The sequence below is a fragment of the Triturus cristatus genome, chromosome 11, assembly GCF_964204655.1.
Source record: "Triturus cristatus chromosome 11, aTriCri1.1, whole genome shotgun sequence".
Classification (NCBI taxonomy): domain Eukaryota; kingdom Metazoa; phylum Chordata; class Amphibia; order Caudata; family Salamandridae; genus Triturus; species Triturus cristatus.
The window spans coordinates 991,150,185-991,167,619 of record NC_140594.1 but is presented as its reverse complement, the minus strand read 5'-3'; the positions used below and the strand labels follow the sequence as shown (position 1 = coordinate 991,167,619).

Here is a 17,435-nt window from a genome sequence, read left to right as displayed (position 1 = left end):
TATGTATGTTATGGCTAAGAAGTGGTACGATCAACCTGAACAAAACAACCTGCCCCGTCTAATGACCCAGACTCGTTCTCTACACGGTGTACAGACCAAGGTCACAGCTTGCTGTTAAGGATGTTAAACAACAGACGGTTCTCATGTGAAGCAAAGTCGAGTCAGCAGTTCTCGAATGAATAACATGTAACAACAGTGTCGCGTGCAAAAGCAGCAGAAGCAGCAAGCTGGCTTTCTAACAGCCATCAAGGTTATGCTAACTTAGCGTTGTACATAGGGCGTGGTTAACCCACACTACACCATTGCTCTTCAAAAGACAGCTGTCTTTTTGCCGGTGGTATGTGTTCATGAGGGGGTCTGGTAAGGATTCTTCCTGTCAGGGTGGATTATTTAATGTTTTTGCAGAGAATCGAGGCCAAAATAACTTCAAGTACTATTTGTATAGTCTCTGGGAAGGTGGTGCAACTGTTCAGCGTCAACCCGGTTTTACCCCCGGTTAATTTCATTGCCGAGGGTGTTGGTTCTGAAGCCGCCCTATTCTGTGCCAGATCGGTTTGTTTTTTCGGATCCAAATATTTTGGTGCTGAAAATGTGGTAGCGTCTGCCTTTGGATGTTTTGGTGCGGAAAGTCTGGTCGATTCCAAGGCGGAGAGTTTCACATCTAAGACTTGCACTTCAGGCTTTTCTTCAGAGCCGAGGCTAGGCGTTCCAGAAGCAACTGGTTGGTGCTGAACATGGCCCGTAAAGCAGTGGTGACCCAACAGCAAACTTTTGGGGTGTTGGTTGCCTGGGTGGAGGTGAATGGGGCAAATTACTCATGTTCTGTTGCCATGATGTGGCATTATCATGTTCTGCATCCGACTACAAGCCGTGGTCTAGAGAGAAGTTACCCTTATCTGAAGCAGACAGATGTAACTATTTCGATTTTTGTTCCTCTGAACCGAAAATGTCAACAGTCTCTTCAAAGCAGCGCCAAGACATTTGGAGTCTTCTTGCTTTCCGATCCGATCTCGTGAAGTCTTTTTTATAGGAACAACCTGCAAACCTCGCAGGTCACTTCTTGGTCTGGAGACCAACACAAGTTACAAACCTCGTGTAAATCTGTGCATGGGAATTTTGTGCGACATGAAGGACAAAATCAGAAGGGTGCCTGTTCTGCCACCCCTTTGCCGTTTTTCGGAAGGAACGTCCAAGAATTTCTGCCCCAGAGAGCAAAGGCCCCAAAGGGCATGACCGAATGGAGTCCCCCAGACAAATTCAGCGGCAATATAATATTTTTTAAAATAGTGATGAGTCGCAATTGAAACAATACCAATTTTATTAGAAAGTATCCTAACAATGGTGTCGAACCGGAGCAGAGGAGCAAATGACCGAACCGGATTGTGAGGGAAAAAACACACAATCTAACAAGGGAGTCAAGGACCATGCGCATTGCAAGCAAGAGGAGGAGTCAATGCACCTCTTGACATGGAAAGACTTCTTCGAGAAACACATCATGCACAGTTCCGAGTCCAATACTAGATGGCAGACTTATGCTAAACAGGTGTATCTACAGCCGAACATGCCATCATACATATATACATGAGATATATATAAAAAACATTCACCTCCGAAATACTAACATTTTCATTGTAGAGGCATGCGTGGTAAAGGCATATGAGTCGTAATGGTTGCGCGCTAAAGGCAATGCATGATAATGACTGCGTTGTAAATGCTGTTTACCTTTACCAGATAGCGTCTTAATTAGAAATAAATCAATCACAGCCAGTGGTTATGTTTCTGGACAATCCCCACCAAACCTCCCACCCGACTCCTAAGACCATCCACCACACCAAAGACCAGTTGGCTCTATCACTTTAAGAACATTTCAATTCCATGAAAGTTTAGCTTTTTGGAAGTTTGGAAGAGAAGTAGAGAAGACTTAGACTCAGTTTTGCCCGAGTCTGGGTAATGATTAAAAAAGTTGCTTTTATCTGCACCGTACCTTCATAGTGGTATCAATATATGGATCTTCATCGCGTGCTGCTACTGCACTGCATCGTACGGTGAAACACTGCAAGTTATTGCTAAAAGAGACAAAAACTATGAAATACAGTCTGGTACCACAATATCAACCTGTAACAAAACTGACTGCAAGATACTGACTTGCACAATAATGTCAAGGTAAATAGATGCAGATTTTGAATAGTAAACATATACTCCCGTATGTATGCTTTCCTTGACAATATTGTTTGCGTAGCTTGAAGATAGCTTAAGCGGAAACATTATAAATAGCAAACTTGTTTGTGATGCATAGGAAGTGTATACTATGTGTATCAGGAACTGTAGCGCTAGAGACACTCCCATGTATTGAGACCAGGTGATGACCTTTGACTACCATTATTTTAATTGACTTATGGTGTTTTACTTTATCCTAGCTTGAATATACGACATCATGTTTTCTGCATGGGCCTTTTTCCTTGAAGACCTATTTAGTGTCTCTGTGGTTTTAGAGTGGGAGAGCTTTCACGGAGTAGAACAGCCTTGCCAGGAACAGAATGTGTGGGATGTGCATTTGAAAGCATGAGAGAGAGAGAGAGTTGTGGAATGTACTTCTTGACCTCGGAATGGTGTTATATGCAGTGGTACTCAAATGTGCATCATGTTGTGCATTGGAAGATGAAGTGTGCAGTGCTATTGGCAGTGGTGCACAAATGTGCATTGTGTTGCACATTGGGAAGTATTATGAAGTTCTTACTATTGGCTTTGACATGCCCTCTTGACTATTGGCTTTGACATGCCCTCATGTCATCTTGAATTCTATCTCGGTCTACCTTGAGCTTTTGAGCACACAGACCGGCCCCCAGATTACTCAAGGTGTTTAGGCTATTCACGTTCAAGGTTGTTTTTGGAGATGGTTTCTGTACGGGTGGAGACTTTCGTAAGCTTCGTTTAGATAAGAGGCTGGCACATGAGGGAGCGCAGGACACATGAGAATTCTTTTGCCTTTGGAATGCTTGCATTGAGAGTGGCCATCTCCAGTAAGTTTATTTGCACGGAGGAGGGCCTCTCGGAAACTTCTAGTGCTTTGAGATTATAAAACTGGGGTTTGTGGACTTGGAAACTGGGATTTTTACCTGAATGACGGATATGTCTACTTCAGTATTGCAGAACCCGGTTTGGTGAGGTGTTTTATTTTTGATTATTGACATTGTGATGTGTGAGTGTGTCTGGGGGCACATTGAAGTATCCAGTGGCTATAATCAACATTGTGATGTGTGAGTGTGTCTGTGTGCACATTCAAGTCTCCAGTGGTTATAATCATCTGATATGTTTTCTTTGGTTATTGGTATTGTGATGTGCGAGTGTGTCTGTGTGCACATTGAAGTCTTCAGTGCTTATAATCATCCGATGTATTTAGTGAATATATCTTTCTGATTTATTGCCGCGGACGTCCATATTATCTGCTTGTATAGTGATTCATGTATTTTATTCCATGCATTTAACAGTTGCATTTGCCTACTTATAAGTTTGATATTATTGCTTGTATGCATGTATGTATGTATATCTATATATATATATGTTATCTACTGGCGGTCGCCAGTAGATAGTTATAGTTAGGACCGAGTTCCCATAGGAAATCTGAAAATTCTATTTTGAATAACTTTGGCACCGGTTGATTTATCTTCGTGAAATTTTCAAAACTAATGGGGCGCTCCGCTCAGCTCCTACCCTGAAAGTCTCGGGGTGATTCGTCAAGCGGGGGCTGAGAAAAAAAGGGGGTCCCAAAACGCGTTTTTCCCATGCATTTTCCCATAGGACCTTTAGTCGAAGGTACAGCCCGAACGGCTGAACAGAATTACTTGAAATTTGGCAAAGAGGTAGTCCTCAGGTCAGGGATGTGCCTTTTGCATATATGGTGTCAATCTGTTCAGTAGTTCCTGATAAAATTGCAGTTAAAAGTACATAAATATCTATATACGCGCACAGTGCGCGCACCGTGCGAGCACGGTGCCGTGCACGAGCATAATTCTGATTGGTGGTTAGATGTCAGTCAACATTCGAATCGGTCAAAATGAGGAAGTGTCAGAGGCCATTTTGTGTGTGGCAGTGAAAACGAAAGGTGGAAAACGTGAAAACGGGGCAGGGTAGAGAGTTCCTGACCCCCTAGCCTTTGTCAGGGGGTCCCTGAAGGACCCCGAAGGGTGAAAAAAACATTTTATTTTTTTCAAAAAATCGTGGGGTGCCATTGAAATTCCCCCGTTATAGTTAGTTCAGCTTAATATAACTCGCGCGACCGCAAACCACTGCTGATGACGTCACATATTACATCACTCATGACATCACTGATGACATCTCAAATGACATCACTGATTACATCACTGATGACATCATCCAGTGAATATGTGTCTTTCTGAAAAATAAATATTTTTTATATATGTATATCTAAAAGGTTAATGGAAGAATAAATGGGTAAATAAGTGTCTAAATGGATTTTTTGTTTGTAAAATTAATTGTATAACTGACTTATTAACAGTATCTTAGTGAATACAGTGATGTAATATGTGACATCAGCAGTGGATTGCGGTCGCGCGAGTTATATTTAGCTGAACCATATTCACGTGATCAAGACTTTTGTGGTTGAAACGCGTTGTGAATAAACACCCTCATTGCCGCACCATCTGCACTGTGGATTTTTTTGGTACTGAGAGCGTATGATTATTGGCATTTATGGAATAAGGAATTTTCCGGCGTACTCCGCCGGCGAGTACGCCAACTCCCACGGGTCCTAAAGCAGTCAGAAGGAGCGTCCTGGAAACTTGTGTTGATATATATATATATATATATATATCAACACTAGAGCACCAAGCTTGGTGAGCCACGCGTCTTGTGTGTAGATTTCTTTCTGCGAGGCAGCACTGTCTCCATCAATCACTGCTTTGAAACGCGTAAGGACTTTGAATTGGGCAGACGAATTTCAAAGCAGTGATTGATGGAGACAGTGCTGCCTCGCAGAAAGAAATCTACACACAAGACGCGTGGCTCACCAAGCTTGGTGCTCTAGTGTTGATGTTTAATTGCGGCCTGCCAGGGTCGCGGTGAGCCCCCCCCACCCATGCAGTGGTGTCCATCGGGTCATTATACCCTTGATACGGAGCCTTGTGTTTTCTGCCAACAGAGGGAGAAATACAGCACTACCACATCCGTTACTGACGGAGAAACCTACAAAGGTGATTGAACTTTTTAACATGAAAGCAGCAACCGCTACGATACAGTACTTACTTGATGAGAGAACTCGGAGTTCCAAGATGCACTTGGCCGACACGCCCACTTGGAAAAACTAGAAATTGTGGCTCCGAGTCCCTGCGGAAGTATGCTGCTTCATGCTTTGCCCCACACCTGTGATCAAGAGGGCGGGACCCTCGAAACGCGTAAGGACTTTGAATTGGGCAGACGAATTTCAAAGCAGTGATTGATGGAGACAGTGCTGCCTCGCAGAAAGAAATCTACACACAAGACGCGTGGCTCACCAAGCTTGGTGCTCTAGTGTTGATATATATATATATATATATATATATATATCTATCTATATATATATATATATATATACCACCTACTGGGGGTCGCCAGTAGGTAGTTATAGTTAGGACCTATTATCCATAGGAAATCTGCAACATTCTATTTGGAATAACTTTGGCGCCGGTTGACGAATGTTCGCGAAATTTACAAAACTGGTGGGGCGCTCCGGTCCGCTCCTATCCTGAAAGTCTCGCGGTGATTCGTCAAGCGGGGGCCGAGTGAAAAGGGGGGTCCCAAAACGTGTTTTCCCCATACAATTTTCCATAGGAACCTTTTCTCGCAGCTACAGCCCAAACTGCTGAACGGAATTACACCAAATTTGGTAAAGAGGTAGCCCTTGGTTCACACTCACGCCTTTTGGTTAAATGGTGTAAATCCGTTCAGTAGTTGCTGAGAAAATCAAAAGTAAAATCACATATATACATCTATGGCCTCGGAGGATCTGCGCACCCTATGCTCACCCAGCGTGCACCCTCCCGATCACGAGCTGCATGCTAATTGGCTGTCAACACTCCAAACTAGGAAGTGTTGGTAGCCATTTTGTGCCTCGGTAGAAGCGAGGTTCAAGAAATCAGTGGATCAAGTGTGCAAAACGTATAAAGGGGGCAGGGTAGAAATACCCTGACCATCTAGACCTGCTTAGGGGGTCCCACAAGGACCCCCAGGGCCCCCCCAAAACGTTATTCTTTTTTTTAAACGGCAAAATGCGCGCAGGGTGCGCGGATCCTGCTGTAAAAAAAATAAAAACGAAGGGCAGGTTCCCGCGCTTATTTAATAATTAGCCCCCGGGGGGGCCAAATCCCAGGGGCAAAAATTTGATGGGGTGCTCAGAGGGACCCCCTAGCCCAGGGGACCACCACCCCCCAGGGCTACAAAATAAATGGGTGGGGGGGCTCAAAGGCCCCCCAGCCCCGGGGACTGCTACCCCCCAGGGCTCTCAAAAAATGGGGGGGCTCAAAGGCCCCCCCCAAGCCCTGGGGACCATCACCCCCTGGGGCGTTTTATATTGTGGGGGGGGGGGCCACGTGCCCCCCCCCCTCCTGGAGCCGTCCCCTGCAGTGTCTCGGGCTGCTGTTTGCTATGGCAGGGCGGGAGCCGAGGATCCCGCCCTGTCATATCAAACTTGGTTTGGATTTTGAAAGAGAGAGCAGGGAAATCTGCTCTCTCTTTCAAAATGCAAACCATATTGCTTTTCCACACGGGGAGCTGCATGTTAGCATGTTAGTGTGGAAAAGCAATGCCAGCTCCCGAAGGACGCGGGGAGCCGGCTGGGACCGTGGGGGGCATTGGGCTCCCCCCACGGTCCCCAACATTGTATATAGGCATCGGGGGATGGGGTCCCCGGGGAGAATACAAATTAGTGATAGGTGCTAATTTTTTTTTTTACGGGCAAATTAGGAGTCGCGCACCCAGCGCTGCCCCCGGGTGTGCACACGCTGGGTGCGTGACTCCTACGTGTTGGGTGCACGACTCCTCTCGCGCTGGGTGCGTGACTCCCAAAAAAATAGAAAAAAATAAAAACCAATCAAAAAAATATTATAAATATATTTTTTTTAAAACAACAAAAAACAATATTAGAGTTTCAATATTTTTAAAAACATTATTTTTTTCAATTTATATTAAAAATATGTATATGATAGTCCTGTACTGAGTGACCGTAAGTATGAGTGATTGTACGGGTGAGTGAGTGGATGTGTGTGTGGACCTAAGAATCAGTGAGTGGGTATGTAGTTATTGGTGTTGGAGTGTCATTGGTTTTGAGAATGGCCGTCTGTAATTTAGAGTGGGTGTATCAAAGGTTATATTAGGGTGTGAGAAGATGCACCAATTTATCACATGGATGATGTCATCACTGATGTCACTGACCATGTCATGAGTGATGTAATAGGTGAAGTCATCAGCAATGCATTGCGGGGGTGCGAGTTATAGCTAGCTGAACTAACTATAACGGGGGAATTTCACTGGTTTTGTACAAGTGAAATGTCGAACTAACTAACGTTCCCTAAAACCTACGTTTTTTTCAGTGAATTTCTAAGGTTTTTTAAATGCTAAATTCTAACTATAACGTGCCTGAAACCTATGTTTTTTTCAGTGAATATATATATATATATATATATATATATATATATCCATCCATCCTCGCTCAGTCTCCACTTCAAACTCCAGCCGAAGCACTCTCGGGCGGGTGCGGTTTTGCCGTAGTGGACACCGCTTACAATTATAGCTCAATTCCCTCGCTTCTGAAGAAATACCGCACTCGAGGGGGGCATTGAAATAGTTCTTTATTCAACGACCAACAGCAAACAAACGCGTTTCGGCGAAAAGCCTTCTTCGGTATTCATGACACATCGAAGGAGGCATGTTTAAAAAGCGCTCACATAGAGCTTTGAAATCAAGAAGGGACAAGCATTCACTCTCTAACGTGAGTGCCATTTTGAAGTGGTGCATATTAGTCCAAATTCCATACAAATTCATTAGCTGCACGTTTCTTTATAACATACTTGTCTATATGACCTGATTAGAAGAAAATGCTAATTGCACAATCGCTTATTGCTGCTATTTAAGCCGTGTATCGGCACAATTATATTCTGCAGCTTTGGATCAACTATACATTCAGCCGGATATCGGCACATTTATATTATGCAACTGTTAAATCTCGCCGTGGATCGGCATACGTCCCTTCATAAAACGCTTATTATCAACACAATTCATGTCACAAATCACACATGATCTAATCAAAAATTTCAAAATTCCAAAGACTTCAGAATTGACAAAAAACAAAAAACAATAGAAATTCATAATCAGGTCAGTATCCACAAAGCCTACATATATGCTAAAGCTGATATGGTCTATGAGCCTATATGGATTGTTAGTTCCTCCCCACTATTCAATCCTCTCGGATATTTAGTAAGTAGATCTATAATGTATCTTGACCCCAGTCTTCGTAATTTCCGTATTCTGTTTCCACCCCTGACATTCATTGGAACATAATCTAAACCAAAGTATTGTAGTTGGTTTCTGTCACTTTGATGACACTCTGCAAAATGACAGGCCACAGGATATGCGGCATCTACTTTGTCTATGGCTCTTAGGTGTTCTAAAATCCTGATTTTCAATTGGTGTATGGTGTATATAGCGTAGCCCACATGGACACACCAACCAATATACCGCATATGGTGTACTACAGGTTAAAAAATTAGTTATTATTCTTGTCTTCCCTGTATCTGGTATATTATACGACAGGACTCTTCTGCTATTAGAGCAGGCTTTGCATCTGCTGCAAGGAAAAAATCCCTTCATTTCTTTTAAGGTATTAATCCGTTCTGGGATTTTCTCTAAATGGCTTTTAACCAGGATATCCCGTAGTGACCTAGCTTTCTTAAAAGTCACTAACGGAAAGGCCGGAATATCTTCACTGATGACACTGTCCGTTTTCAAGATATGCCAATTTTTTCTCAGCATGCGTTTTAGATAGTTGGCTTCTGAGGAGTAAGGGGTAACCATCCGGAATTTGCCCTTATCGTTATTACCATCCTGTTCATGTTTATCCATCAGGAGTCTATCTCTCGAGATCTTTCTTACCTTCTGCAGGGTTTTCTCTAAGATCTGAGGTTCATATCCTCTCACAGCAAATCTGGCTATCCATTCAGTGGCAGCCGCCTCAAAATCATTTTCCCTAGTACTGTTCCTTTTTAGTCTGAGAAGTTCGCCATAAGGAATACTCTGAATGAGTTTGGGTGGATGATTACTAGTAGCAAACAAAGTGGAGTTCCCTGCTGTAGATTTACGATATAATGCAGTCTGTATATTTCCATCTTCAATGAACACCCTCAGGTCCAGGTAGTCCGCTGCCACCGGACTCACTGTGCCCGAGAAGTGTAAATTGAGATGGTTGTTATTAAGGACATCGATATAACTAAGAGCCGAATCCACTGTCCCTTGCCACACAATGAACAGGTCGTCGATATATCGATACCATTCCACCACTCTGCCACTACTCTGTCCTGTGTAGGTTTTGGGCACCCGCTCCTCCCACCAGCCAACGAATAAATCCGCATAGCTGGGGGCAAAGCAGGTGCCCATCGCTGTACCAGATCTTTGTCTGAAGTGTTGATTTTCAAACAAAAAGATATTGTTCTTTAAACAAAACTCCACAAACTCTATCAACATTTGATTATGTTCCACATAGCGTAGTTGACGTTTCTCAAGATAAAACTGTACAGCCTTTATGCCATGCTCATGATCTATACAGGTGTATAGACTAGTGATGTCTAATACCATCAACAGATAGGTTGAATCCCATTTCATCTCAGATACTTTTTTTGAAAAGTCCTTAGTGTCTTTGATATACGATTGAATCTATGTTACAAAAGAAAACAAGAAATGATTGATAAACATAGATAAATGTTCTGTCAGACTGTTCAAAGAAGACACAATGGGTCTGCCTGGAGGATCTATATTGTCCTTATGTAGTTTGGGAATATGATAAAAGTTGGGTATCACTGGGTTGTTGCTGCGGAGAAACGTATGTTCTTCCGTCCCTAACATGGATTTAGCATACCATTTTTGAATTAGTTTATCATACATTTTGAAGCTTTGTAGGTATGCCTCGTTGGTTGTTCTTTCATAATATTTCTCATCTGAAAGTTGTCGTAGGGCTTCTTTGCAGTAACGTTCCCTGGTCTGTAATACTACGTTGCCACCTTTGTCAGAAGGTTTGATTATTACTGACATATCTTTCTTTAGATCTTGTATTGCTGTTTTCTCTGCAATCGTTATATTACTCCGTTTCTGGTGTATGTTTTTTCTTGACCTGAATTTTAATAAGTCATTAACCATGGCATCTGAGAAGACGTCAATGGCGTCAAACGGCATTTGGGGATTAAACAGGGAAGTGGGCTTGAATGGACTTTCTTCTCTTTCTTGTTCAATGCCCACTTCTCTCGCTCTTTCAGCCATGTTATCACTGGTCTCACGATTAATCTGGCCTTCTGATCTCAAATTTTCCAGAAGTTCAATAGCTGGCAAATCCTTCCCCGTTAATATGTCGGTAACTGTTAGTCTTGACCCGATTTTAGGATCCCTGGTATTTGGTCTTAGTTTGAAGTATTTGTGCAATTTAAGCTTGCGTATAAAGCTAAAAAGATCGATTCTTGTCTGGGTATACTCCAGGTAGTTGCTAGGACAGAAAGTAAGACCCAAACTTAATACTTTCCTTTCACTATCCGTGAGAGATTTGTCAGTCAAATTAACCACTGTTAGGTTTGTCGCATCAATTGTCGCTTGCCCGATTTCTTGTTCCTCTTCCTACCCCCACGCGCTCGTCGCGTTTTTCTGCGTTTCCTTCGGGTGGTTTGTTCTTGCCACCCCGTAGCCATGATTGACGGATTATTTGAAATTCGTCATGAAAAGGGGTCGTTGTTCTTCTCCCTTCCATTACTCTTCCTGGCTGCTCATCGCTTGACTCGTTCTCTGTTAGGTCCGATTCAGAAGTATCCACTCTCTGAGATGTTAGCTGTTTAGATCTTAGATTCAGTTCCTTTCTTGGACCATCGAATTTGCGGGCAAAGGTTAAAATTCTTCCTTGTAAGTAGTCATTCTCATCACGAATAAATTTTTCTTGTTTCATGGTTTTAATTTTCTGTTCATATTTCAGAAGTCTTGTCTTCATTTGCACTTTAAGTTCTTCCACTTTGTCCTTTTCATCTTCTTTTGCCAGGTCTTCCTCCAATAGTTTGATTTCTCCCAAAGCCTTTTCCCGATCGCTCCAAGCGTATTTCACCAAGAGTCCCAGGGTCCCTTGACAGTATTGCGCCGTATGCTCCGCCCAATCCGTAAGAAGCTGCGGGTCCGGATTTTCATAGGACGGGACTGTGTAAACTCTTAGCCCCCTGGGCACTCTGTTCTCGTCTATGTAGCTTTGGAGACTGGTGGCTTCCCACCATTTGCGGGTTTCTCGCTCAAAGAGTCTCTCCAGTTTCCACAATGATTCATTAAGTTTGTTTCTTGAATTTCCGGGGTCCGGCATGCTGGCATGTGCCACTCCTCCATGTTTTTTTAACATGTCTTTGGCCGCTTACAAGGAAGAATTTTAACCTTTGCCCGCAAATTCGATGGTCCAAGAAAGGAACTGAATCTAAGATCTAAACAGCTAACATCTCAGAGAGTGGAGACTTCTGAATCGGACCTAACAGAGTCAAGCGATGAGCAGCCAGGAAGAGTAATGGAAGGGAGAAGAACAACGACCCCTTTTCACGACGAATTTCAAATAATCCGTTAATCATGGCTACGGGGTGGCAAGAACAAACCACCCGAAGGAAACGCAGAAAAACGCGACGAGCGCGTGGGGGTAGGAAGAGGAAAGTCACCAGCGTGGATGGGTCGCAACAAGAAATCGGGCAAGCGACAATAGATGCGACAAACTTAACAGTGGTTAATTTGACTGACAAACCTCTCACGGATAATGAAAGGAAAGTATTAAGTTTGGGTCTTACTTTCTGTCCTAGCAACCACCTGGAGTATACCCAGACAAGAATCGATCTTTTTAGCTTTATACGCAAGCTTAAATTGCACAAATACTTCAAACTAAGACCAAATACCAGGGATCCTAAAATCGGGTCAAGACTAACAGTTACCGACATATTAACGGGGAAGGATTTGCCAGCTATTGAACTTCTGGAAATTTTGAGATCAGAAGGCCAGATTAATCGTGAGACCAGTGATAACATGGCTGAAAGAGCGAGAGAAGTGAGCATTGAACAAGAAAGAGAAGAAAGTCCATTCAAGCCCACTTCCCTGTTTAATCCCCAAATGCCGTTTGACGCCATTGACGTCTTCTCAGATGCCATGGTTAATGACTTATTAAAATTCAGGTCAAGAAAAAACATACACCAGAAAAGGAGTAATATAACGATTGCAGAGCAAACAGCAATACAAGATCTAATGAAAGATATGTCAGTAATAATCAAACCTTCTGACAAAGGTGGCAACGTAGTATTACAGACCAGGGAACGTTACTGCAAAGAAGCCCTACGACAACTTTCAGATGAGAAATATTATGAAATAACAACCAACGAGGCATACCTACAAAGCATCAAAATGTATGATAAACTAATTCAAAAATGGTATGCTAAATCCATGTTAGGGACGGAAGAACATATGTTTCTCCGCAGCAACAACCCGGTGATACCCACCTTTTATCATATTCCCAAACTACATTAGGACAATATAGATCCTCCAGGCAGACCCATTGTGTCTTCTTTGAACAGTCTGACAGAACATTTATCTATGTTTATCAATCATTTCTTGTTTTCTTTTGTAACACAGCTTCAATCGTATATCAAAGACACTAAGGACTTTTTAAACAAAGTATCTGAGATGAAATGGGATTCAACCTATCTGTTGATGGTATTAGACATCACTAGTCTATACACCTGTATAGATCATGAGCATGGCATAAAGGCTGTACAGTTTTATCTTGAGAAACGTCAACTACGCTATGTGGAACATAATCAAATGTTGATAGAGTTTGTGGAGTTTTGTTTAAAGAACAATATCTTTTTGTTTGAAAATCAACACTTCAGACAAAGATCTGGTACAGCGATGGGCACCTGCTTCGCCCCCAGCTATGCGGATTTATTCGTTGGCTGGTGGGAGGAGCGGGTGACCAAAACCTACACAGGTCAGAGTAGTGGCAGAGTGGGGATATGGTATCGATATATCGACGACCTGGTCATTGTGTGGCAAGGGACAGTGGATTCGGCTCTTAGTTATATCGATGTCCTTAATAACAACCATCTCAATTTACACTTCTCGGGCACAGTGAGTCCGGTGGCAGCGGACTACCTGGACCTGAGGGTGTTCATTGAAGATGGAAATATACAGACTGCATTATATCGTAAATCTACAGCAGGGAACTCCACTTTGTTTGCTACTAGTAATCATCCACCCAAACTCAGAGTATTCTTTATGGCGGACTTCTCAGACTAAAAAGGAACAGTACTAGGGAAAATGATTTTGAGGCGGCTGCCACTGAATGCATAGCCAGATTTGCTGTGAGAGGATATGAACCTCAGATCTTAGAGAAAACCCTGCAGGTCCCGAAATGTACTAAAGTTGTGGTATAAGAGGTCTAGTATTTATATCCAGTTGTGCCTTTGAAGTTGGGAGAAGCTTCTAGGGGCATGCCTTCGAAGTCCACAGGTGCCCTGCCTTCCTGGCCCTGGCTCCAGACTAATTACCAGGGGTACGCAGCCCTTTATGTGGTGGCAGGACACAGTCTATTCAAGTCCAAATGGAGCTGGGCCCAGTTCCTCCAATTCCATCCTGTCAGTGATGGCCTATCCAGTCACAAGTAAGTTTACCACTGTGTGTGGCTGTCTAGGAGGAACAGACAAAGCCCAACTGTCACCCACACCCAGCCATGTGGTGCAGAGTCAGGTTGCGGTCACCAAATGGCTATGGAAAGAAAATTCCAACTTATAGGATAAGTTGCTAGTAAGGGGATTATTTGTGGTTTTACTTGGATATAAAGCTACGCGCGATTAAAGAGACTTAATCCCAAGCCAACATATATGACTAATCAAATAAATTCATACACAAGGAGCTACAAACAAATCATGTATATTGTTTGCATTTGAATAAGTCAGTTGTAGGGTACAATGAGAATCAAAACACAGCACACAGTAATCTTATACATTAAATCAAAGATCCTATCAAAGCCTCATAGACTAATCTAAGTCAAGTCCACTCTCATTATAACTGGAATCAGCCTTTTATATGAATCCATCAACCCAGTCAGAAGTTGAACAGTACCGATGTTTTGGTCTCCTAAGTCATGAGTACGTGAGACTATCCTCAGGGCTATCAAATTTAATGCAGTTTCACGATGACCCAAAATAATGCAAGAATGTAGCTGCAGTATTACATTAGGACGCGCAGGAGGAGACACCACAGCGAGGGCAGGTCTTCAAACCCCAGAACCCCCATTGTGAGGAGGCAGGAGAGTAAAACAGCAGAGGACGAGATGCTGAGGAGGAGACGCCGCAGCAGGGGTAGGACTTAGCCCCAGAACACTCATTCTTAGGAGGCAGGGAGAGAACCATCACAAGTCGGGCACTTTAAAAGCCTATTTCTCCCCCGCAAGATGCGTCTGGGCACATGCCAGGACGAAGAGCTGGCCTATCTGTGCCCATAAGAGCCTGAAAGAGGCTAGGTTGGGCCCCCCTTTTTGGTCCCAACGACCACCTTACGTAAGTGTGCTAACTGTGCCCATTATTTAGGGCATATGGCGAAAAGGAAGGCATTGCAGCCTGCCAACAGGTAAGGATCCCCTTCTAATTAGATTGCCAAATTCCTATATAATGCTGTGGGGGCTATCAAGCATGAGCTTGACGCAGTCACTATGCAGACAAACTAGGTCACATCGACTAATATAGGGATTCCATTGTTGTACTATTCAAAGTGATGTTAAGGCCTTTAATTTGCCCCGTGCACTACCATCAATGGATTCATGTCCTGGCAGGGAGGCTTCATGGGCTAGTAGGGATAATCCCTGTGTCTCAGATTTGCCTGCTATTATAGAAGAGGCAGACTCTCAGGGCACGAATAGGAGTTCTGATTCTCTGTGTATCTTGCACACGGCTAAGAAAACTAAGATGCGGAACCGATTTTTAATGGAGGTGCCAAAAACAGGGTCAAGTCCCTCTACATCACAGAGCACTTCAAAGAGGAAAACCCCACCTAAAGCTGCTATGCCTATCAGGGACCTTAATTCTATTCATCTTATGCTTGGAAAGTTGAAAGTATTGTTGGTAGGCTTTATGAAGTCTACAGACTACAGTCTGTCTCCAATACATGTCTGGGGTGAGTGACAGCTGGACTTTATGCATTCCTTCTAGACAGTCACACACAAGGGGAGCTTAGGTGTGACTGATAGGCCATCAGCATCCTGATGGGTCATCCTGGGCAGGATGAGAGGGGAGAGCGGACACTTTCACCTGAATAGGCTGTGTCCTGTCCCCACACAAAGGGCTGCATACCCCGCTGGAGTGAGTATGAACCCAGAGCTGGGTGGGGAGACCTCTGTGCACTTCAAAGCTTTTCTTTTGAAGTCTCCTACACTTTGAAGGAACAACTGGATCTCTGACCCTACCACTTTAGTACACTACTTGAACTGTGAAGAACTCTGTCAGGAGGAAGGACTGCTGTGCAGTTACAAGGACTGCCAGGGCAGGAGGGTAGCAGTCAGCAGGGCAGCATAGCTGAAAAGCAGTTCTTCCAGAGCGACAGTCCAGCAGAGTGGCAGTCCTTAACTCAAGTAAATCCAGCATGACTGACTTTTCATCCGCCTGCAACAGAACCTGGACTTTGCTTGATGCAGGTCCTGCCCTGCCAAGCTGTGCCAATAGAGTCCTGAGCCCTTGGAAGTCGCTATAAAGTGCAGCAACTTCCAGAATCCACACATCGGCGATGTTGCGCCGATCAGAACCGGCGCATCTCCCTTGACACATCGCAGCTACCGCAAGGACCGAAGCCATCACATCACCAACTGTGGGGGGCATTGCCTCCAACTCCCAATGCATTGTCTACATCCTGCGGTTCGACAACGATGCATCTTCGATTTTCACAGCTTGACTATGACGCATCACCCACAATCCCGTACTTTGAAGCATCACCTTTTGCTTCCTGCATCTCAGCTCCGTCGAAGATGCATCGAAGATGCATCGAAGGTACTTTTCAGCAGGTCAAGGCTGGTCCCTGTATCCGACCCACGATCCGTCGCAGTCGGCCTGAACTTTCTGATTTGTCCCGGTCTAGCGTGACCAGATAGCCCCGGTTCATGTTTTAAACACTATATTTTCATTTAATCTTTCAACATTCATAACTCCAGTTATACTTATTGGATTTTTGCCACTTTGTCTTGTTTTGTTTAGAAACACATAAGCTATTTTTCTAAACTGGTATGCAGTCGTTTTGTGGTGTTTTCACTATGTTACTGTTTGAAGTGTTGCACAAATACTTTACACATTACCTCTAAAATTAAGCCTGACTGTTCTGTGCCAAGCTCCCAGAGGGTAAGCACAGGATAATTTATGGCGTGTATCTGACTTACCCTGACTAGCATTGTGGTTCCTGCTTCTACAGAGTGCATAACTCTGCCAACCAGAAACCCAATTTCTAACAGTGTCCCTTCCTTGGCCCCTGGTAAGTTATGATCAATTCCTTAATAAGGCAACTCAATGGTTCGGTTATGGCTGGCGGACAGGTCTACTTTACATAGAGACATTAATATGGTACAAAGAGTAGCATGGATTGGTAAAATTCCTAAGCTGGATAATAGTGATTGTATCATTGTTAATTTGAGGTCTGAGTCTCTAGTTAAAACAAACCTTGTGAGAATTATTTACAACAGAGAGTCCCAAAATTGAGTTGAAGTTGTTCCTTTGGGGTTCTTTTATGGACCAAAATACCTTTTGGACATACAGCCAAATTTTGGAGCCCGCAGTCCGGGTGAAGTTGTTCGCTGAACTCACCATCTTCCATATTAGAATAGATTTCCTGCTCTTGCTTCTGTGGATTGACAAGCAACAAAGTGCACTGATCCTACTATAATGGGGCCGGTGACATCATGAATAGCTATACTGACAGTAATAGTAACGTCTGTGATCAAAGTTCCTCTGTAATCTGCTTTCCTGGTTTGGCCAATAGTGTGGCTACTGAACCAGAGTCCAGAGGGAAAATTGGAACATGGAACGTGGCTGGTTTGGGCTCCAAAATTAACGATCCTCATTAGTTAGACACTATTCTGAGCTATTAGAATAAAGGTGCTATACAGAAATGGGACAAGACTGATAAGTTACAGAAGCTTAATTGTC

The 17,435-nt window shown here is 43.5% G+C and overlaps 1 protein-coding gene across 1 annotated transcript in view; it reads right to left on the bottom strand.

Annotated features, from left to right (window-relative positions):
* HPS3 (HPS3 biogenesis of lysosomal organelles complex 2 subunit 1) overlaps positions 1-17,435 on the bottom strand; it is a 472,707-nt gene that overhangs the window by 344,078 nt on the left and 111,194 nt on the right. The window contains exon 6 of the mRNA XM_085635071.1: positions 1,985-2,066. Within this exon, the coding sequence (XP_085491197.1) occupies positions 1,985-2,066 (82 nt within the window). The remainder of the gene's footprint in view (positions 1-1,984; positions 2,067-17,435) is intronic.